General features: G+C 57.0%; 1 protein-coding gene across 10 annotated transcripts in view; it reads right to left on the bottom strand.

The window, feature by feature from the left end:
• Window positions 1–1,522: 1,522 nt before the first annotated feature.
• Window positions 1,523–21,556, bottom strand: part of LOC120308651 (DAB2 interacting protein) — a 61,779-nt gene continuing 41,745 nt past the window's right edge. For 6 of the 10 annotated variants that reach the window (XM_039344988.1, XM_039344986.1, XM_039344991.1 and 3 more), the window contains 13 exons: window positions 16,679–16,832; window positions 16,273–16,371; window positions 15,264–15,818; window positions 13,204–13,348; window positions 12,628–12,772; window positions 11,818–12,054; window positions 10,792–10,993; window positions 10,320–10,498; window positions 8,897–9,770; window positions 8,027–8,167; window positions 7,346–7,548; window positions 7,050–7,137; window positions 1,523–5,894 (listed from right to left, as the gene is read on the bottom strand). In XM_039344988.1, coding sequence (XP_039200922.1) covers window positions 5,727–5,894; window positions 7,050–7,137; window positions 7,346–7,548; window positions 8,027–8,167; window positions 8,897–9,770; window positions 10,320–10,498; window positions 10,792–10,993; window positions 11,818–12,054; window positions 12,628–12,772; window positions 13,204–13,348; window positions 15,264–15,818; window positions 16,273–16,371; window positions 16,679–16,832 — 3,190 coding nt within the window. In that variant the 3' untranslated portion in view covers window positions 1,523–5,726. Of the gene's footprint in view, window positions 5,895–7,049; window positions 7,138–7,345; window positions 7,549–8,026; window positions 8,168–8,896; window positions 9,771–10,319; window positions 10,499–10,791; window positions 10,994–11,817; window positions 12,055–12,627; window positions 12,773–13,203; window positions 13,349–15,263; window positions 15,819–16,272; window positions 16,372–16,678; window positions 16,833–18,843; window positions 21,026–21,110; window positions 21,237–21,556 lie in introns of those variants that run through there. The other 4 variants (XM_039344989.1, XM_039344995.1, XM_039344992.1 and 1 more) reach the window with 4 other exon arrangements.

The raw sequence follows: 21,556 nt of genomic DNA, 5'->3' as shown, positions 1-21,556 counted from the left end.
GAAAAAAAAAAAAAAGACGACGAAAACACCAAGACTGTGGAAAAATGGCCACAAATGTTGGGAGTGGATCAGGCAATTGCAGAAATGTTAAAAGCTGGAGGTGTTGTGCCTGCAAGGGGGCCTGCCATTTATTTATTTAAAGTGTTGTGAAAAACTGACAACTGGGAGACTGCTCTTTATTGTTTCCTGTGTGAAGAAGAAGTTAGCAAGAACGGAGGCAACAACTGCAGGTCAATTAATTTGTTAAGTGTGCCTGGAAACGTGCCGGGTGGGAAGGTGGTGAGAGGTGACGTGTGGGAGAATTTTGAACATTCAGGAGCGCAAGGCGACTTTGTGCCAGGCAGGGTGGATGTTGGCTGTTCTGCCCATCACTGAGAAGGGGAGGAATGCGACCTTCCATTGTACATTTGTGGGTTGCAAAAAGAAAGAAAGAAAAAAGGAAGGTTAAAGTAAATAGGCTTGAATTCCAGCACGCTTTGCACAAGGAGTTGAAGGTCAGTTGCTGAATGCAGAGAGTGGCGTGCAAAAAGAGGAAAGCTCAGAGGCTGTTTGAGTGTGGTGCAGAGAGGAGGACGTGTGTGATATTCTGTTGGCTGCTAAATTTAGAAATAAATACCTAAGGAACGCTTGTGGTGGCTGGCAGGGCTTGGTGTGCATTTATATGCAGATGTTGCCGCTGCTCGGCTGAGAAAACCGGAGTGATTTTCAGCCAATGTTAGCTTGTGCGAAGCAGCGAGGGGTCTGGCCTGAAAATTGATATATCTGAGACCGAGGTAATTGGGTTTTGACAAGGAAAATGGAGTGAAGGATTGCAGTTTATCCATAAGTGCCAAGAAGCCAGGATGGCAGGTGAATATTGGTGCCTTCGTAAAATGTTTACTAAAGACAGGGAAAGGGGAAGCGGAGGATGGCTGGTCTGTAAGGAACACTTCTTGGAAAAACCGAAAGAGGCGATATGGAAGAGATAGGGTCAAGAATGGATGCAAGCAGTCCTCCATTTATGACCACACTCGAGCCCAAATTTCCGTGGAATGGAGAATGAGTTTTGCCCCGTTTTCCTTGCCCCCATTGTGAAGTGAATCACGACAGCTGGTTAAGTTAGTAACACGGTTGTGAAGTAAGCCTGGCTTGCCCATTGACTCTGCTCGCTAGTACCTTGAGGACTAGCCGCATTGAAGAGGAAGATAAGAAAGTCCTGGCTGAAGGGAGACTCCCAGATGCTCTTGCGTGGAACAGAAGAAATGAAGGATGTTTGCAAGAAGCAGACAGCACGAAGAGGGTGGCCCAAACCCCCCCCCGTGTTCTTACCTCACACCTCTTCTCTCTCTCCCCGTCCCTCCAATTCCTTGGCATGATAGGTGGGCAGGTGGAGGGATGGGTGATGGAGTCCTCCTCCTGCAGAATTTGGGGGTGCAGTTGGCCCAAGGCAAGCTTCAGCACTGGCCCCCCAGCCCGCCTGCACCCCACAAAGACAATCGACTTCTCAGGCAAACAGGTATCCTACACGGGAAAAAAGCTTGAATAAAATAGCTAAATAAATCTTTAATATTTTTCTAATTGCAAATGTACATAAATGGCACACACACATCATGGTTCTTTGCTCCGGATACGAACTACGTTCTCTGTACATTGTTCGACAGCAAAACTGAAGGAAACGACTCGGCAAGTCCTGCCGCTCGGCTTCATATTATTATTATTATTCATTATTAATTTATTAAACATACTTACAAAAATTATTTTATTATTGTCATTTTTTTGCTTGGTTTCTTTTAGAAGAGGCTATAAAACACGGAGACTGGTTTGAACAGGGAGCAAGAGGGACCCAGGGTGCCTGTGGGCACCAGAGAGGTATATATGAAGACACAGTGCTGCTGTCCAGGAGGGAAAAGGGAAAGGAGACCACATGGAGATTTTTTTTCACATAGCGGGTGCCAAACCACAGAGCAACTTCAGGGAGTCCCCTTTGGTTGAAAGATCACCATCCTTCCCCAACAGATGACCCCCCCACCCACCCCAGGGTTTTGGTGAACACTTTCATCTCCCATCTTCTAGGTAGGGGCCCCTTCCCCGGGGCCACGCAGACCCTCGTGGCATGGTCTGGCAAGTGGTGGAGAAGGAGGGCCGGATGGGAAAACACACCAGCAGCTGCTTTTCCTTTGCCCACCTTCTGCACCCCGATGCCCAGCTGGGTGGCCTGGCCTGCCAGGGGGAGAGCTGGGCTGCTTTGCTCTGGGGTCAAGCCAAATCCCTCCAGCCTCTCGTGCTGGACAGAGAGCACTGCCAGGGAGCTGGGTGGGGGCCTGTGGCTTGCCCTCCAATCCTGATGAGGGCTCTGATGGGGGGGGGGATGCTGGGCAAAACGCTCTCCCTGCCCAAACAGCTTGAAAGCCAAAGGGGCTGAACCCCTCGGTTAGATCAGGTCAAGGTTGAGGGTTCAACTAACCACAGCCACCCAAGCAGCACGTGCACATCATCCCAAGAGCAATTCAGCGGATTTTTACCCACTGGGTCTCACCCAGAAAGCCAGGTGTGCATTTGGGGTGAACCCAGGGCCTCTGGTTCCTTTGCATTGTGGGTTACCATTGTGGGGGGGGGTGGCTCCCCCAAAGGGCCTTCAGCTCAGCCACTGGGAACTTGGTGCTGTTCCACCGAGCAGGCCTGGCCCGAGTGTCAAATTCGGAAAGGATCCCGCATTGGAAAAAAATACCTTTGCCTTTTTTGGTATCAACTTTTTTTCCTCCAGAATTTAGCAGGACCACAAAGCTCACTTCAAAAACAAGCAACAGGAACTGGACCCCCAGACGAAGTGGAACCATCCATATTTGGGGGTTTCCAAGGCTTCTCCCTGCGTGGCTGCAACATGATGCTGAACTCCTCAAAGCAGCCGCTCTGATATTGTCAGGCAAAAATAAAAAAATGGCACATCATATTCGATACTCGAAAACATCTTTCTCCATTTTACAAAGAGAACCTGTACAACTTCTAAAGATCAGTGTAATATAAGGATTAGTTGTAAAAATGAAAATCTTACAGATCGTAACAAGTTCATATGGCAGAAAGTTCAAGAACAGAGAAAATGGGGTTCGCACCCCCACGGAAACAAAACGGCAGCAGCGCCCCTGTGCAAGCCATTTGGAGAACGGAGCTGGGGTGTCCTTCCACCCATGCAGGCTTGAGGGGTGACGAAATGAGGGATCAGACAAAAGGGTCGAGGCCATCTGGCTGAGCCCCAAGAGGCTGGACGGCACAGGGGACCCTCCTGGCATCTTAGGCCTCTGGTGGGCGAGGCGAGAGGGCTTACTGACAGCAGCTTCCAGCATTTGTGACATGGCGTTTGGCAAATGTTCCCAGCAGGACCAAGGACAGCGCAGTTAGTCACTTACTTAAGGTACGGCTGGCTGGGAAGGGCTTCTGGTTAATGCCCCTCTCAAAGGGAGGATTGGCTGACCCAACAGCTATGGCTCTAGGGTGGCAAGGGGGCTGCCCCCCAAGACCCCAGGGAGTGGTTGGCAAGGAAAAGCGGTTGGTCCCCTGCTGCTTTGTCCAGGCTAAGACCCTCCTGAGCACCATGGCTGAGGAAATCTGTGCTCCATTTTGCATGCCCCCTCCTTGGTGATGGGCACCCACCCCACAGATGGCCCCTGTGGCACTGGGGGGCAAGGAACTACTACTTGGAGGCCTCCGGTGGTGCCACGGATCTTCCTTCGCCCCAGAGAGAGAGAGAGAGAGAGAGAGAGAGAGAGAGAAAGTGGGGTGCAGAAAAGCAGCATGGTTGTCTGCGAATGTTCGAGCCCAGGTGGGATCACAAGGTGGGGGTGTTGTCAGTATTAAACTCGGGGTCTTCTGGGAAAGGACCCGGGGCCAGAGTTTGCACGCAGCCAAGTCGGATGGTGGCAGAGAAGCACTTGGAGCAAGAGGGGTTCAGCGTCCGGCTTCTTTCGCCTTCCTCCGTGGCTGCTGCCTCCTACACACCTCGCGTGCCCCCCGTCTCACAACGTACCGCACTGCCAAGGCACGCCACGGACCCACCGGCCCGGCTAGGAGTGCCCAGCGGTTCAGATTAGGGGAGGGGGCTGCGTCCTCGCTCAGTTACTCTCTTTTGTGCGGCCTCTTCGAGGTGGCAAGCTTCCCACGCAGCACCCACACCCCCTGAAAAGAGGAGAGACTCCAGAAAGGTCTGCTTTGGGCTTTGGGCTGTTTTATTCCTAACGCAGACTGTGGAAGAAAAAAGAAAGGGAGTTACCGCTCTTCGTACGCGAGGGAGGCTGACATTTTTCCTCCTCTGGTGTTTCTCTGGCAGCCATCATGCAGGGTCCTGCCATGCACGTTGCTGGAGAAACGGGGCTGCTAAGCAGGCCGGCCGCTGGGCATCCGTAATGCCCCTCCCCGGCCAGTTGGATCCCACTTGGGACAAGAGGCCCCGCCAAGCAGAAATCCCACTTGTGAGCAGGTTTCTGTAAAGTGGGGGGTCCTCCCTATCTGGGATGGCAGCTCCCTCAGTCCTAGGAGATCGAGGGGGAGCCATTCTCTAACTCTGCCCCCCCCCCCGAAGGGCCAGGTTGGAAAAGGCTGGCAAAGAGGTTGTTGTCCTCCTTTTGAGACACGGGCAGAGATGTGGCTGCCTCGGCATCCCCAACACATTATTGCACTGTGCCCTGGTGTGGGTTTGTTTCTTGGGCTTAAGAGTTTGATTGAGTAACAGGAAACTTCTTTTTTCATTATTATTGTTTGGCACAACAAAACAGCCTTTCGGCCCTTTTTCCCTGGGCTTCTGCAGGACTCTGAAGCTGCCCCAGGTGGGTTCTCATCTTTGCTGCTTGGGAAGGGCTGGGCGGGGGGGGGGGCTTCTGCAGCTTTCACCTCCTTTTCACACATTTTGGGTCTGTCCTTCCTAAAGAGGACCAGCTGCCAAACCGGGGCTTCTGCCACTGAACTCCTTGGCTGCATTTGCAGAATACGGCATGCAAAACCTGTCCCTAGAGGGAAGATCATTGGCTTCGCAGCCGGCTGCAGCAGACCGATGCCAGCTTCTGCCCTTCCCCCTTCATTTTTGGCCTTTTCTCCAGCCCTGGGAGGGGGGTGGAAATGGTTGGGGGCCTAAGCACTGGAAGAGGGGGTTCGTGCTGATAAGGGTGGATCCCCAAATTAACTTCACTGAGGGAGGAACATCTTTAAACTGAGTTTGAACTTCTTGCCTGGGGTTGAGGTTTTCTGACTAGCGCCCCTTCTTCAGGGACTCACACAGAGATGCACTTAACCCCTCTGCAGAGACTCCCTTGGCCAGTGATGAAGCCCCTGAGCTGCCCCAATTCCGTCCCCTGGTGAGGTCTGCTGGGGCCGGCAGGAGGTGCCACGAAGGAGGAGGAGGAGGCCCCGGCACCGAGCGGGCAGGGTGCTGGCAGTGCCAGGCGGTACGACAGCGCCGGGTGTGTCAGAAGTCTCTCAGCATCCCTGGAAGTGACCCGGCTTGGCTGCCGAAGCTTCTTCTTTGGACACCTGCTCAGCTCCTGCTCCGTCAGAGGCGTCTGCGCTCTCAGCTCCGTCCCTGGCCAGGGGCCGCTGGCGAGGAGGGCTCGGGGTCCACTCGGCTTTGCCCGCTGGAGGAGGAGGGCCGGGGGAGGGCCCAGCCCATGCCAGGTAGCTCACCCGCCCTGGGTGCTGGGCTTGGCCGGGCTCTCCTCTCGTTCACTCGCTCGCTCGCACACCCGCAGCAGCCGGTCCCGGGGTCAACAGCTGCTGCTGTTCCGGAATTCACCGCTCTCGGTGATCTGCAATTTAGTCGGGTTGGTGGGGGAAATCCCGTTGCGGGTTTGCGTGCTGTACCTCTCTTTCAGCTGCGTGAGGGCGCTCATGAGCCGGGCGTTGGCCGCGTCCAAGGAGGCGATGCGTTTCTCCTGGGTGGCCAAAGGGGACACGGACGGTCGGTCAGTGCAAAGGGAGCCCCGCCCTGCCTGCCCCTTTCCTCCCTGGGCCAGATTTTCCCAGCGGAAGCATTTTTGTGTCTGGGACAGGAAGCGGTTTAACTTTCAGCTGAATTCAGAGCAGACAACAGCCCCGTCTGTCAGGGGCAGCTTCTCCCAACCTTTGGGGCTTCAAGGAGAGTGGACTTCAACTCCCAGAATACCAGCATGCCAGCTAGGGAGTTCTGGGAGTTGAAGTCCAGCCATGCTGGCTGTGGAATAGCGGAGTCCCCATGGCTCAAAGTCACCAAGGCAGAGAAAGGCTAGGAGGAGAGTTCGAATTTGGGGCAATTTTCTTCCTCTTTTCTAGGCTTTTCAGCCCCAGACATTTTTGTTTTCCATGAAGGCGCCGGGTTATTGATCTGCAGCAAAGTAGCTTCTTCTTTCCGCCTCTCCCTCCCCCCCCCCGCATGACATTATTTTGAGAGGGAGGCTCCCCCAGGAAGGTGGTTGTCCTCCAGCCTCGCCTCGGGCGGCTGATGAGGACCTCCTGGCTGTCTCTGCTTCCCGGCCCTGAATCGATTGAGCCGGTGGACTAATTAGCAGATGAGCGGGGGGGGGGGGGGCTCTTGCTGAGGCCAGCAGCGTCTCTGATTGCCTCTAATGGGTCGGGGCTGCGGAGAAGGAGCTGGGCAAATCCCTGGAGCTGCTCAGGTAACCCACCCCTCCCAGCAGCCTCACTCTGCCTGGGTGCCGGGGGGGGGGGGCTGGGCTGGCAAGGCTCCACCTGACGGGGTGAAATAAGACGCCAGGCGGCTTCTTAGGGTGGCCTTCTCCCTGGTGGGGAGAGGGACCCCTGTGGTGGAAGATGGCAGAGAGTTAGTTGTGTGTGTGTGTGTGTGTTTGTGTGTGTGTGTGTGTGCCTTTCCCAAGGTGCCAAGAGGCAGCTCAGCCTGGAATTCTTGGTGGGCAGGAAGAGAGCCAGGGCCTCCCTAATCGTTCTCATTTGAGAGTAATGCAGAGTTGTGCTTTACTAGGGGAAGATTCTTGTCTATCACCAATAAATTCTCGGTTCCCTGCACCTAACCCCTACCCCGTTCCCCCCCCGTCCCTCCCCCAAAATGCGGCTGGGAGAGAGGGAGGTCCCACCTGGGCGTCGATGATCTTCTGCTTTGAATCCACAGCCGCCTGCATTTCCGAGTGGTCCTTCTTGAGCTCCTCCTCCACCGACATCAGCCTGGGGGTGGGAAAGGGGGTCTCCTCTCAACGGTGCAGCTTTTCTCCCCTTCTTCCCCCCCCCCGGCCCTCCATTTTTGGACAGCCTCCCTTCGGTAAAGGAATTCTGTCTGCGCACCCATTTCTAAATGCCAGCATGGGCTATGCCAGTCGGAATGTGCCCCCTGGAGGAATCCCTGGAGGCTAACTTGTCCCTCCCCCATCCTTACCTGCTGATGATCCCCTTCATTTGTATTTCCTTGTCTTCCTGCTGCCGCCGCAGCCGTTCCTCGCTCTCCTCCAGCCGGGCTTGGTACTCCAGCACCAGCTTCTGCGTGCCCTCCTCCTGGCACCGGAACCGCACCTCGTACTCCTCCAGCTTCTTGGAAGATTGGCGCAGCTTGTCCTGCAGCACCGCCACGTCTTGCTGATACTGGGGAGGGGGCCAGAGGGGAGGGGTGAATGGCAGGGCTGCACCAGCCCAGCAGCATCTCTGTGGCCCCCACCCACCCTCTCTCTGAAAGCAGGGAGGGGTCTAGCAAACCATCAGTGGTAGAAGGGAAGGCAAGACCCCCACTCCCTCCTAGCACTGATGATGTTACCTAGTTGGGTAAAGAAACGTCTGGAAGAAAACCACCCAGCTCAGAGAGCACCCAGGAGCCCTCAGTTCAACCCTGAACGACAAAGATTCTCCTTTATTGGACTTTTAATGCCATGCCCAGGCTTGGTGCGGCACCCCTGGCAGAATGGGGTGAGCAGGGCGGGCGAGAGGGAAGGGCAGAAGGGGCGAAGGAAGTGGGAGGGGGTGGAGGAAGTCCAACCGCTGCATTCCCCCCCCCGAGCAAGTTCAGGGCCTTCAGACCGAGCGCTTCTCCCTCTTCCCGAGCCAAAACCTGCCCCCCCCCCGTTACCTTTTCCTCCTGGCTGAGCTCATCTTTGCTCCTGAGCTTGCATTCCGGCTCGGCGTTCTCCTCTTCCAAAAACTGCACATTCATGTTCAAGAGCCAGGCGGCCGTGCGGTCCAGCGCATTGGGGTTCACCGGAGAAGGGGCCTGCAAGGAAGGGGCCACGTGGCGAAACGGGGGAATAAGGCGGAGCTGAAGTGGACACGGAGGGTTGACAAGGGCCCCCGCGTCCCAAGGGTTCCAGCTAGGGAGGTGGGCATCTCACCAGAGCTTCAGCTGCACCCGAAGGCTTTGCTTTAGCTACCGCAGAGACCCCACCCCCAGTTGTTCTGTTGGGGAGTCTTTTTAATATGTGACAATTAGGGGGGGGGAAATCAGCCACAGGTGGGCGGCTTTCTTGGAGGTGAAGCTAAGAGCCCCCATAAGACATGCAGATTGCAAGCCTTCCCACCAAGGGGTAGAAATGGGAGTGGGACGTCGGCTTGGAGAAGACCCCAGGCCGCAGAGCAGCCATTATGGGGCAGAAAAGCCGAGCCCGGCCCTTAATTGACTTTCACACAGAGACAGACGGGGATGAACAAGCAGCTCTAAGATTTATGGCGTTAACTGAGCTGCTGGGGGGGGGCAGCAGCTCAGGTCCCCCACTGTGGTCTCAAGACTGGTGACAGATGTGGCTCCTCCTGAATGGGCAGCAGATGGAGGTCCCAAATGGGCATCCTCTGTGCTGGATGAGCGCCGGGCAGAGCAAAAGGGCCAGTGAGGTCAACATGGGCAGCAGAGACCCAGGAGACGGGGGACCACCCCCTTGGAGAAGCAAGTGCCCCTCAGAGGGGCTGCATGGGACTCATTGCCTGGCTCACCTCCTGCCCCACTCACCTGCTTGTGCATGGTGCGCTGTTTCATTTCGGGGCTGTCTCCCTTAGAGGAGGAGGACTGTTGGCGCAGGCGGGCACCGCTGCCCGGCCAGTCGGGTGAGGAGGAAAGCAGGCCCCCGCTGGCCGGCCTGGGGTACTGCAGGGTGCTCAGCAAGGAGGGAGGGGTCCTGCCCCGAGTGATAGGCGGGGGAGGGGGTGGGGGTGGGGGCTGGTCTATCCGCCGCTGGGGGCCACCGCTGTTCTGCCGGGGCATCGTGGGTTGCCCGCCCTTCTCAGAGACTGAGAGCTGCCGGCGAGCCAGCTCTCCGGCACGCCGGGCAAAGTCCTCTGGGACGGTGGGGTTGCTGAACCCGTGCTTGGTGGCTGCCGCCAAGTCTTCGCTGTTGCTGTGGGAGCTGAGCGAGCTGTGGCCCTCGGAGCCCGAGTCGGCCAGTCCCCGGGGGGAGAGTGGCAAGCCCGCCGCCATCTGGTAGACGGGGTTCTGGAAGGATAGGGGGGCCAGCAGCTGAGGCCGGCCAGGGGCGTTCTCCGCGTTGGGGGTGGTGGGCGTCTGTGCGGAACGGCGCACGGTGGCAGTGCCTGTTAGGCCACTTTGTTGAGTCCGCGTGCCCCAGGCCTGCCCGGCAGAGGGGTGGCTCTCAGGGAGCGCTTCGGCGGCCCCCAGCCCACCGCCCCCTCCGTCCAAAAGGCGATTGTCCTGCAAGTCCACCATGGAGAGGCTCTTGCTGCCATTGGCCATCTGGACGTCGGGCTCATTGGCCTCCGAGTAGCTGGAGCTCCGGGCGGGCGACGGCTGAGCCCCCACAGACCTTGTGACAAAAAACAAGTCCTTGTTTTCAGGGGTTGGAGACGGTAACCGTGTGAAATCTATCAGACTGTGGGGGAAATAAAAATGCATAAGGAGAAGAGGAAGGAGGAGGAGGAAGAGAAGAAGAAGACGACGACAACGGAGAAGAAGAAAAGGAGGAACGGCAGCAAGACAGAGAGAGAAACGCGCTATGCAGAGGACAGCAAGCAGGTAAGCAAGCATCACATCCGCCATGCTCAGGTGAAGAACATGCTGCTGGGAACCCACCCCGGAGAGCTCTGCGCCCTCAAGGACCCTCGCCCACCATTATTCCCTGTCCTCTGAGCCTCCATGTGGGTGCAGAGGCCACCAGCAGTGGGGCATCACCAAGTGCCATGCGGGGCCAGTGTCTCCCTGTCCCGGGGGTGTGTGTTTGGCCTGTGCAATCAAACTTTGCCTCCCCCCACAGCCACTCAGCCTTCTATCCCCCCTTCCACCTCCCCCCTCCCACTTCAGGATCTCCAGAGCGCACGGGAGTCTCGCCAGTACCAGGACCGCCTCCCCTGCGAACCCTGCCCGGCTTCCACAGCCAGACCAGCCTGCCCAGTCTCCTCTCGGCCCCTCGGCTTGCTCTTACCCAGACAGGTCACTCTCAATGACCATCTTCTGGAGCCCGACAGAGATGCCGTTGCCAGCGTTTGGGGTGGAGGTGGCAGGATCGCTCGTGACAGAGACCTGCACGCAGGACGGGTTGCTCAGAGCGGCGTTGACGTCCCTGAGCAGGCGTGACAAGGGGCCCAGTTTGGTGGCCGTGTTCTGCAAGGGAGGAAACCATGAGACCCTCGGGCTCCTCTTACTGAGGCACTTTCACCTAGGAAACGTCGGACGTGGAAAGCCGCCTCCCTCCATTCTATCCAGGGCACTGCATGACAAAACTAGACACAGAGAGAGTTTTTTCCCTCCTGCCATCCCTCTGCTGAACAGCGAAGTCTCCTGCCTATTTGCCCATGTTCTACAGCTGCAGTATTGCTATTTTCCTGCTTATCTTCTCTACTGCTCGGTCTTACTGATATGATGGTGATGGTGGTGGTGGTGTTGGTGATGATTACCTGATCCAGCTGGGCCACCACCTCCCAGAGCAGGGAGTGCAGCGTGGCCAGCTCTCGGCCCAGGTCGATGTAGCCCTCGAAGCCGGCCGTGTTGGAGAGGGTCTCGGGGTTGGAGATCTCCAGGAGGAAGCGCTGCATGTTGGTCCACTCGTGCTCCAGAAACTGGTTCATGAAGTACATGTACTCTTCCTTGCTCCCAAACCTGTGAGCCCAGAGTCAGAACACGGCTCAGGCCTGGCAAGAGAGCTTCCCTCTCCAAGCTGACCAAGCCAGAGGCAGGTGGGCACTTGAAGGAGCAGGGAAGATGCACCGTCAAAGGGGAACCTGGGCCAGGCAGGCCAGTGTGTGTGTGTGTGTGTGTGTGTGTGTGTGTGTGTGTGGTGTGTGTGTGTGTGTGTGTGTGTGTGAGAGAGAGAGAGAGAGAGAGAGAGAGAGAGAGAGAGAGAGAAAGAGCTGCAGGCTCCCCGCTCAGGACGCTGGGACAACCCTCTTCCTCCTTCATCCACAGGACCCTCGGGCTGGAAATTCAGGGGGCACAAGGGGGCCAGGGGTCAAAGCCAAAGGCTGATCTCAGCCAGGAAGTGAGTGGACACTGCCAGGCAGTGCCACACGGAGCCCTGCCCTGAATTTAGGAGGTTGCATCAGTACAGTTTTTCTTTCTTTTTCTCTCTTTCTCTCTCTTTCTTTTCTTTTAGGATAAGCAGCTCAGAACTAGCCAGGAAAGCCAGTGGAGCAATATCACAAAATATTTTCTCTCTTTTCCAGGAAAGCTCTAGGCTGGCAGCGCAACTAGGATCTGTGTTCCCCCCCCACCCCAGAACTGATTATCTCGCTTTCAGAAGCTTTAAAAAATTCATAATGGGCAGAGAAGTGAGTGTGCCTAGTGGGGAGGGAGAAGGTTCTTCCCTTTTAGACCACACTTTCCATTGGAAACGATGAGGGGGGGGGAGAATCAAAGGCATCTGCTTGGGAATCAATGACCTTTCCCCCCCCCCAAATCAGCTGGTCAACCCAGAGGAGCCTTACTTGGCAAAATTGGCCAGATTCTGGGTGACCTTGGCGATGAGGGTCAGTGTCCGGGCAGTGCGGTCGTCTGGGTACTCCTGGAGCAGGTTGAAGAGGGAGGGCGACATGATGGCTGGGCAGAGGAAGCGGAGGAAGAGGGAGGCGCTGATCAGGCGCTCGCTGATGTCCGGCCGGCCGCGACTGCTGCACTCCTGGCGCCACGAGGCGAAGACCTCCTTCAGCTCCCGAGGGAAGACGCTGCGGAGAGAGAGAGGGAGGCTGATTCCAGAGGGGCTTCGTGGGAGGAATGGCTGCCCCGGGGGATGCAGGCACGGTCCACCTTCCCTTTCTGGGCGTTAGGGCCCGGGCACCTGGAGGACAACCGAGGGCACTGGCATCTCCCCTGAAAGAAAGCTAAGCCACACAGCGTAGGAATTCTGGGAGTTGAAGTCCACAAGTCTTAAAGTGGCCAAGTATGGCTGGCCCAGAGGCTGCCGGCTCTCCCAAGAGCCTGCGCTCCTGCGTCTCACCACTGCTCTGCCAGCTGGGCACAGGAGAAGCCGCTGACAGCCCAAGAGCAGCCAGGCTGAGTTTCCTGCTCACTTCGCCACCTCCTGCCTGCTCTGCCTTCCTCTCCTCCCCATCTGTGGCCACGCTGCTTCTCTCAGGAAAGGAAATGCAGCACGCAGCCTCGGGGCACGGACAGAGCAACCCTCCCTGGGACGCCGCCTGCCCTCCAACTTCCTTGGCACAAACCCCCGACTGTGTCTCCCCACTCCCTCCCCCCGCAAACTCTGGCAGCGCCACCCACCCACCCACCCACCCACCCACCAGTACGAGTTGATGATCTTGCAGAAGGCCAGCTCGCAGCACATCTTCAGGTTGCTCTGGTGTTCCAGGAGATCCGAGGAGGAGCACTTGCTGGGATCCACCTCACAGTTTTCGTCCGACTCGTACAGCGCCTTGATGAACTCGCCTGCGGGCGTGGGGAGGAGAAAAACGGAACCCAGTGAAGCCCCAGACTCTGGGGGAGCCCAAGGAAAGAAAGTTAAGGGGCTTCTGGAGGAAGCCAGCTTGGTTTCCTCCCCTCCACCTTGGGGCAAATCAAGTTACTGGTCCTCATGACTGCCAATCTGGAGAATAGGGGAGTGGTATAGAGACGCTGCAGAGCTCCTTCCAGTGACACGTCCCCCATGCAAAAGCCCCAAACCACACGGCTCCATTTCATGGGTTACGTGCTGCCCCCGCCTGCTCTTGCCCCCCCCCCAGAAATCAGCTTTGCTGTCTCAGCCTAGAGTGAGCAGATCACAAGGAAGACAAGCCAGAAGCCGTGCAGAAAAACAGCCCAAGCTGCGGCCTCAAAGCTTGGGGAAGCCCCTCTGGTGGAGGGGGAGGGGCCTGCCTTACCTAAGGCGTCCTGCAGGTACTTCTGGCCCACCAGCTTCAGGTACTCCTCGATGGCCTTGGTGGCCAGGGTGTTTTCTCGGAAGATCAGGTGCTCATTCTCCCCGCAGCGGTCAACCTCCGACATCATGAGGTCTGTCAGGAAGTCCTGGGAAGAAAAGGGTCCGTTGGGGGAGGGGGAGGGTTTGGCACGGGGGGGGGCACTGCCTATCCCCCCATCTCTCCCTCCCCCCCACCTGAAGGGCCTCTACATCAATGGGCTTCAAGTTGGTTTAACTTCTTTTCTGCAGCCCTTGAATTCCTTTCCCTTCCCGGCCCGTTTCGTCCACAATCCTGGTTGGGCTCCCTTGGTGGGTCTGGGGTGGGGTCTAGAAGGATCACTTCACTGCTGAAAGGATGTGCTACTCCGGCCCCTTTAAGGCGGCCGCCTCCGGCTTCTGTCTCAACTGCAGAGCTCGGCTGAGTCATTTTGGCCGGGCTGGGAAGCTGCCCTCCTCCTCTGGGGCTGAAGGCACATTGGAAGCGCTTGGAAAGATTATTTTGAAGAACCCCTTTCCCCCCCCTGGGGAGCCTTTTTTCTCTGCCTCTCCTCTCCTTCACCTGCTCCTCCCCAAGTAATACTGCAGGGACTGGGGGGGGGGCTCACAGCAACACTTTCCCCCTTGGGGGCTCTGAGCTTTGCAGAGTCGGCAGCTTTTATGAGCAGCAGAGCTATTAGGACCAAGATGGGTTATGAGCCCTGGAAGCGGCAGGCAGAGTGCGTGGCGGGCTGGCGGCAGCTGCAGCTTCACCCCCCTGCCCTCGCACCCCCCCAGGCTGTCTGTTTCCCTGCTTCAGCAAATGCCAGCCATCTCCCCTAGATGCCCAAGCCTCCCAAGACAGGGGGTAGCAGGACCCCTCCCCAAGGCTCGGTGGGGTAGATCCGACACCCGGGATCCTCCTGATGGGCGTAGGGTAGATAAGGAACCCTAGCACTGTGTGGAACTCCAGTGCCCATCTGCCTAGTCCGTGTATTGGCTCCAGTAGGTTAATAAGTCAAGCTCTCCCCTTGAGGCCATTTGGAGCCCCCATATGCTAAGGCAGTCTATCTGAGTAGCATCTTCACCGAGAACAGCAGTAAACACAATGCAGCTGGCAAGGGGAGAATCGGACGGGGGACTCACCGGGACCCAAATGCCTGCAGCAGCTTCAGGGCTCCCAGGTGAAGTGGCCCCAGCAGAGACCTCAAAGGGGCTTCTTGGGGACCAGATTGAGGGGGGGGACACACATGCGAATTCCCTGGCCGCCACTCATGCCTCTCAGAAGAGCACGATTACTCCCGAAAGGAGGACCTTGACTACGCTCGTAAAATTGATTAAAGCCATAATTAGCTGGACTAACAGTTCTTGTAAGAAATATTGCCCAATCCCCCTCCTTCCGTTGAGAGGAGGGGGCTGAGCGGAAGGCAGCCGCTGGCCCAGGGGGATTTACAGCTGGCCAGCAAACTGCAGTGCTCTCCGAGGTATAAACAAGGCTACACAATCCACCCATGGGCAGGGGTCCCAAGAGCACACGTACGTGCTCCAGATTCCCCCTCCCCAAAAACCCAGTGCCACCAATTCTTCCCTGCTTGGGAGGGGAGCCTGGCAGAACCAGCCAGCAGGAATCTGGATGGCCGAGAGCAGAGACAACCCCGCAGCTCTCAAGAGATCGAAAGGAGCCCTCTCTCCAAGAAGCCCATCTGGCAGGGGCTGATGGGCTGCCTCAGGGTGGGGGGGTAGTCCCAGGAACAGCAGTCCAGATAGCACCACCGTAAGGAAGTGGGGAACAGGGCCTGAAACAAGTAGCTCAGGCAAAGCTGCCAAGCTTTGCCAAGACCTTCACACCCTCCAGACTAGTTTATGGGTACAACAGTTTTATGACCATTTAATTCAACCCTGCAAAGTCCAAACAATTCAGGTGACACGGTGGGCAAGTGAGGGTTCGTAGAGGCAGAGCAGGGTCCGTCTCCCTTCCGGGCGTGCCTTGTTCCACGTGGGCATGGGTGGAGCTTCTGCCCCCGCCCCCCTGCCCGAGGCTCTTACCTTGGCTTTTCCCGTGCTCTGCAGGATGTGGACCAAGGCCGAAGCCATCTCTTCCTTGTTCTTCACGCTCAGCAGTGGCTCCAGCACAGAGCAGAGGACCATGTAGTTGTTGGTGATGTACTCAGCAAACTCCTTGTATGTTTCCATGGGAAGCACGCTCATGCTCTGGTAGCGCGACTTGATGCGGATCATGGGCCCCCCGGACTTGCCCTTGCTGGGGTTGGGCGTCACGACCGGGTACCACTTCTCCACGAACTGGCGCCCCGTAACGGAGCCGGCCGGGATGCTGACCAGCCCAATGAAGTTGGTCTTGTCTTTCTTCTTCTTCTTGTCCGTCTCCTTGTACAAGTGGACGGCGATACTCCGCAGGGGCGGGAGGTTGCTGAATTCAAAGTGCTCCCCCCAGAAGACATTGTCCGTTTTCAGCTTGCAAGTGGTGCGGGCATAGAGCGCCTCGTCTAGGCAGAGCTCGCACAGGTATCGCTTCTTTGCGGGCAGTTCTTTGGCCTCGATAATCCACAGCTGGAGCATGTTCTCCACTCGCCGACTGTTGTCCTGGGAAGGAGATGCAGAACCAGAAGTAAACCAGGGCTTACACTTCCACAGATACGTAAAGGGCTCTCAGGTCAGACCCGCAATCTGCACTCTTGGGAATCTTTATCCATGTCCCTAACAAAACACCTTCTAGGTAATATTCATTAAACTGTCTATTGAGCAGAGTTCAGATACATCAGAGAAACGTCCCATCTGGATCAAGACACTTGTGCAAATAATGTCATTTACATCAATTATATATGGGCAGGCTGATCTGACACCCATGGTGTATATTTGTATTAACAGATTTGGATTTAATGGACTCTTAGATTTAACAGACATGAACCTTTTCCAAAGGGTTCAGTGAAGTGACATTTTACTAGACTATCCTTGCTAGCCTCCTTCTTGAAAGGAAGTTGGAAAATTGGGGAGAACAAACGAGGGACATCTTGTCAAAGACCTTCTCCAACACTACCTTGTTCGGATGCACGGCTCGTCGCAGATTCTCCATCCATTTGTCCCGTTCTGCTGCAGACCGGCAGGAAAAGCATTTGCTTCCAGACGACGTTGTCACCTGCCAGAGAAGAGAGAAAGCAGAGCTGGTGGCCATGGGGGTCTCCAGGCAAGAAAGAAAGAGCCACCATCTCAGGCCCTCCATAGTTGGACATGGACATCAAGCTTGGGCCAATTGGATCAAATGTCAAAAAGCAGACACCTTTCTTGATTCTGCCCTCATGTAGACTGACTATGGAGGTTTCCTCCTTGATCTTCATAGTGCATCATAAAATCAAGCAGAAGCCGCATCACCCCTCTGCTTTCCACCCACCGGGCGATGCCAGGACTCTGCCTCCCTCCCGTCCCCCTCCCCGGCCGGCCCTCACCTCGAAGCAGAAATCCTGGCCGAGGATGCTGCTGTGCACGGGCTTGATGACCACTTCCTCCTCCATGCTGAGGTCCAGAGCCTCCGCCGCGCTACCAGGGCTGAGCAGTGACTCGTGGGAACGCGACTCCTTCAGCCTCGGCATTAGATGGGATCTGGGGGGAGGGGAGAAAGGGGGCTGAGCCTCCAGCACTCAGCATCTCCGTTGGGCCCTCAGCACAGGCCAGGGTTGCAAGAAGTCTTCCCCCCTTGGGTCCCACGCAAATGCCCACAGAAATGGGCACAGGGTGCCACTTCGACCCACTGCAGCACAGTCTGCCTGGCCAGTGTGGGAACAGCCGCAGCTGCCAGGGTTTATCTCCTTCAATCAAGGGGTAAATTACCCACACACGTCACCCACCCGCCTACCGGCACTCGGGAGGCAGAGGGTCCACCTGCAGCGGAAACCGAAGGAAAAGTCCGAACAAAGGAATGGAAGCAAAGCCGGGAATTCAGAAGGCAGCGGAGCAGCAGGGTGGCCACGACCGAAGTGGGGCACTGGGAGGCAGAGGGATGGGGGGGAAAGGAAGGAAGGAGAGCTGGGCTGGCAGGAAAAGGAGTCTTTGGGGCTGGATTGGGCTAGCGGGGGTCTGCAGGGGGAGCAGCCGTGATATGACAAGTCCGACTTCACGGGCCGCCCTGGCACCTCCGGAGAAGCAGAGTCCTCCCTCTGTGCGGAGGGGGGGGATTTCTTTCCAGCCCACTTTCCTTGGGATGGGGGCTTGATGGTGAGTGGGGGCTCACTTAGAGCCCCCCTAGCAGACTCTGGGGTGATGGGTTGGAGACTCCTTGGAAGACTTTGGATGGGAAGCAGGAAGGGCCGCCTTTTCCTTCTGCCCCCAGAGAGAGGGAGCTCTTTGAGGGACAACGTGCGCAAAACATTTGTGGGAGGAAGAAGAGCGGTTGTTGGCTGGGGGGAGGGGGAGCAGGGGGGAAAGCTTGGGGGGAGGGGGAAAAATTCGAAAGCCCTCCAGTTGCAAATCCAGGAGGAGCCCTTTGTGACAAACACAGGCTATGAAAGGCATCAGCTGCCCTTTTATCCAACCGGCCCTCCTGATTCTTTTGCTACCCAGACTAACGTGGCTGCTTTTCTCCACAGGACCCAGATCAGCTCCTGCCACGTCCAGCCAGGGGCTGGCAGGTCATCTGAATACTTTACAAGCCTGGACAGCCCCCAGTTCCAATCCTGAGTCTCCAAGGAAGGGGACTTGGGTGCCACTGGACCACCGAGAGAGGAGCCTCGACCACATCCTCCCTTGCCAGAGACCAAATTGCAAATCAGAAGATCATAAAGAGCCCCCCCAACCACTGCCTTGCCCCAAGCGTTTCTCCCCCCAGCCCCCTCCCGAGAGCGGAGAGGGAAACCTGTGAAGGAATTATTCTAATACATGGCTTAATCAATACATATCCGTTAATTGATTCAAACACGAGATAGAAAGAGTCACAAGCGGGACTAGACTAACAAATAGGCAGACAGGAAACACATGCAGATGTATGGACGTTTCTATCCACATCTCCATGCGTGTAGATTGAGGGCAAATATTTGTTTCAGAACAAGAGCCTGGCATGCATCATCCCGAAGGCGCATCCTTCCCTCTCCCTCTTCCAGGAGATGCTTCCTTTAAACCTTGAGGAGAAGGCTGTTTGTGCCAAACTGCAATGTGCTAATTCATTTATCAAGCATTTGTTGTGAAGAGGGAAGGGTCAAGGATGGAGGGGTTCCCTGGCTGGCATCCCAAACAGCCGCCTTTTGCACCCCCCCAGCGGTGGCTGTGATGTGCCGGGCACTGAGAAGGGCAGAACAGCAACCGCTTTCCAGGAACCTGGACGTGAAGTCAGCAAGGCTCCTGCCATTCTCCAGCCAACCCTCCTTCAACCCATTTCTTCCTGCTGGGATCCCTTGCTGCAGGGGCTGGCCAGCCCCCCACACTCTGGTTCCTCGTGCAACGGCCAGGGGGTGGGGGTCAGGGACCGTCCTGTAGCTGAGCAGGAAAGGCCAGGCCAGGCTGGCACAGAAGCAGCCCAAGAGGGAGAAGGGACAGTGGCCAGCAAGAAGGTCCACCCACTGGCTTCCTTTCCGACACGGAGTGCAAAGACCCTCCCCCTCCCCAGCCCTGCTCTCCTCACCAGGAGGGATGTCCCGCTCCACCGCATGGCTTCTTGGGGTGCCCGGTGGCGGAACATCTGCCCCACGGAGACGGGTAGCGTCTTCTTCCCAAATGCACAGCTCAAGCGGCCTCTGTCCCCCTCCCTGTGACCCCCTTCTCGCCTCTCTCGGCACTGCCTGGGCGGCAGCGACGCTGGCAATGGCAGCCCATTGGCGCTGATTGGCCGCTCTGTAGCTGGGGAAAGGAGCGACATCTGCTGTTAAAGTCAACATCCACACCCTGGCAAGCCAGCCCCCCCCCCCAACTGTCCAGGATGCGCTCTTAAGGCAGTCTGGCGGCCCAGCCAGGCAGGGTGTGTGCGTGTGAGAGAGAAAGCAGGGTGGCTGGATGCTTCAAACTGGGCAGGGGCGGAGGGGAGGAAGCGGGTGGCACAGAATGAACACCTGGGCCCAACAGTTACAACCTCACTCATCCAAAGCAGAAAAGGGGGTGGGGGGACAGGATGGACAAAAGGGAGCCCGCCCCACTGCCAAAGGAGAAGGAAACCACCCATGAAATGGATGATGGGCAACGGAGTGGGCGGGGTTGTAGGGAAGGGGCTGATGTGGTGGGGGTCGGAGACCTCCAACTGAGCTCAGAAGACAACTGGTGAGGAAGGGGCAGGACTCCCAAAGAGGACCAGGCCTTCTGAATGGGACTGGGGGGGGAGGACAATCCGCCTCGCCTGCTCCCACCGCAGCCAGGGGCATGAAGGATCTGTCTGCGAAACGAAAGGAACTGCTTGCTGCTGCAGAATCCACACGGCCACCGGCTTCGGTGGCTTTCTTTAAAAAACGGCCTCTCACCCGCTATTAGCCATGATAGCTGAAAAGGGATTTATCGCTGCCGTTCCTGCCTCGCAGCTTTCCAGAGGCCACTGGCTGAGTTGAGCTGTGCCGGCTTGTGAAAAAGCCCCAAACTCTTGGCAGTTGTCCAAGCCTCGCTGCCTCTCCTGGGGACTGAAGCTGCCCCTGGACGCCCGCCCCCTCTGTGGGTGCCCCTGGGAAGGGGTCTCCCCGACGGACTGCAGGTATGCCGGACCAGCCCGCCTCTGGCCCCAGAAGAGCCTAACTTCGCTTGGCAGCCTCTGGCGTGGCTCCCTCCCTCCGTCCCTGCCCAGCCTCTCCTGGCACAGAGGCGGATTTCCACGCCTTGCAGAAGGATCACAGCCTGAGCGGAAGGGGCACCCTTGCCAAGCCCCTCGAGGCCTCCAGAAAGAGCAGGGGGGAGGGTGAAGGATGTCCCGAGATAATTCGAGGGCCCAGCCACTGGAATCCTGCCTTAAACATCTGGCAAGGAGAAAAAAGGCCCAGCCGGTCACCGAGAGACCCTTTGCAAGCTGGCTCCGATGCCACCCCAGCCTCTGGAATGGGCTGGCGGAGGGAGGCAGGCTGGCAGGCAGGCAGGCGTGGGTGTCCCCCTGTCTCCAGGGCAAGGAATTCTGGTGCCCCAGCCAGAACAGATGGCAGGGGCACCTGTCGGTGCCAGGAAGCGGCCCCTTGTCAGACCCAGGAGAGGTGGGAAGCCAAGGGCAAGGGCAGTTAACCACGTCCAGCAGAAGCTTCTTGCGTACAGCAACCCCTGTGCTGCTAGGGGCCCCAGTGCCCATGCATAGGGGTGGGAAAAATGGAGGACAAGGAGCCCACCCCCCCAAGGCAGCTGAGGTCAACTTTCTCAAGGCTCCCAGATGCTGGGAGGCAGAGCAATGATCACCTGGGCAGGGATACCCACCAAGCCTCCTTTCCCACAACCTCTGTTTTCCCAAGAACGAGGGAATTCTTTAAAACAGATTGAATAGCCAAAGAGCGCCACCGACACTCATTCCCAGCTCACTGTTTATTTCCCAGGCAGAGCAAAAATCTTGGCTGGCATTCAGCCTGGCTAGCCGGGAACGTGGCTGGGTGCCCACGCCATGTCTGCGTGTGTCCACATGTGTGTTTGTGTGTGTGCTCACAGGCGGTTCAAGCTGTCACAAAACTGGGAAAAGATACAGAAAAATCTGATGAGATTCTGCTGCTTTTAATCAGAAAATGTGGGTCTTCTCTCTTTTTAAAGCCAGGACCGACATTAAGGTGAAGAACCAGAAATATTTATAATTGCCTCTCAATTTCCCTTCAAGAATATTGCCAGCTCTGTGACACCCCCTCCCCCCCCGATTGTTGTTTTGGAGGACGCAAGAGAGAGAGAGAGGGAGGGAGAGAGAGTGAGGGAGAAAGAGAGAGAGAGAGATTATTTTTGAATCTCTACCTGCTCCTTCAAAGACCATTTGCAGCCACCCAGGAAAGGATTTCCGCTCTTGAGTGCCCGGCTGGCACATTGGAGAAGACTGACCCGGTCAGGTTCTGGGTGGGGCTTGGCGAGGTGGGGCTTGGCAACCCCTCAGGTTCGGTCTGCCAGTGAAACTGGGCGAGGCTGGCAACTGGTTCCCTCTCGCCTCTGACTAGGCAAGTCGTTTCCAGAGGAGAGAAAGGTGTCCCGACCACTGTCTGCAGTGCCAGTCGTGGGGCAGGGGCAAAAGCCCAAAGGGAGCAGAATGCATCCTGGCTGCTGGGTGCCCTCTTTCAGTTGCCACCCTGGCCTGGTCCCTCTGGCTAATCTGGGGGGGGAGGCAGAAAAGGGAGGTGGGAAACGGAGGAAAGGCTGGCTGCAGCCAGCCAGAGGAGACAAAACATTCTGGAGAAGCAGGAGCTGAA

This window comes from Crotalus tigris, unplaced genomic scaffold (assembly GCF_016545835.1).
Source record: "Crotalus tigris isolate CLP2741 ecotype Arizona unplaced genomic scaffold, ASM1654583v1 scf7180000017940.1788314, whole genome shotgun sequence".
Lineage (NCBI taxonomy): Eukaryota > Metazoa > Chordata > Lepidosauria > Squamata > Viperidae > Crotalus > Crotalus tigris.
The sequence above is the reverse complement of the archived record's forward strand: the minus strand, read 5'-3'. Positions and strand labels throughout refer to the sequence as shown.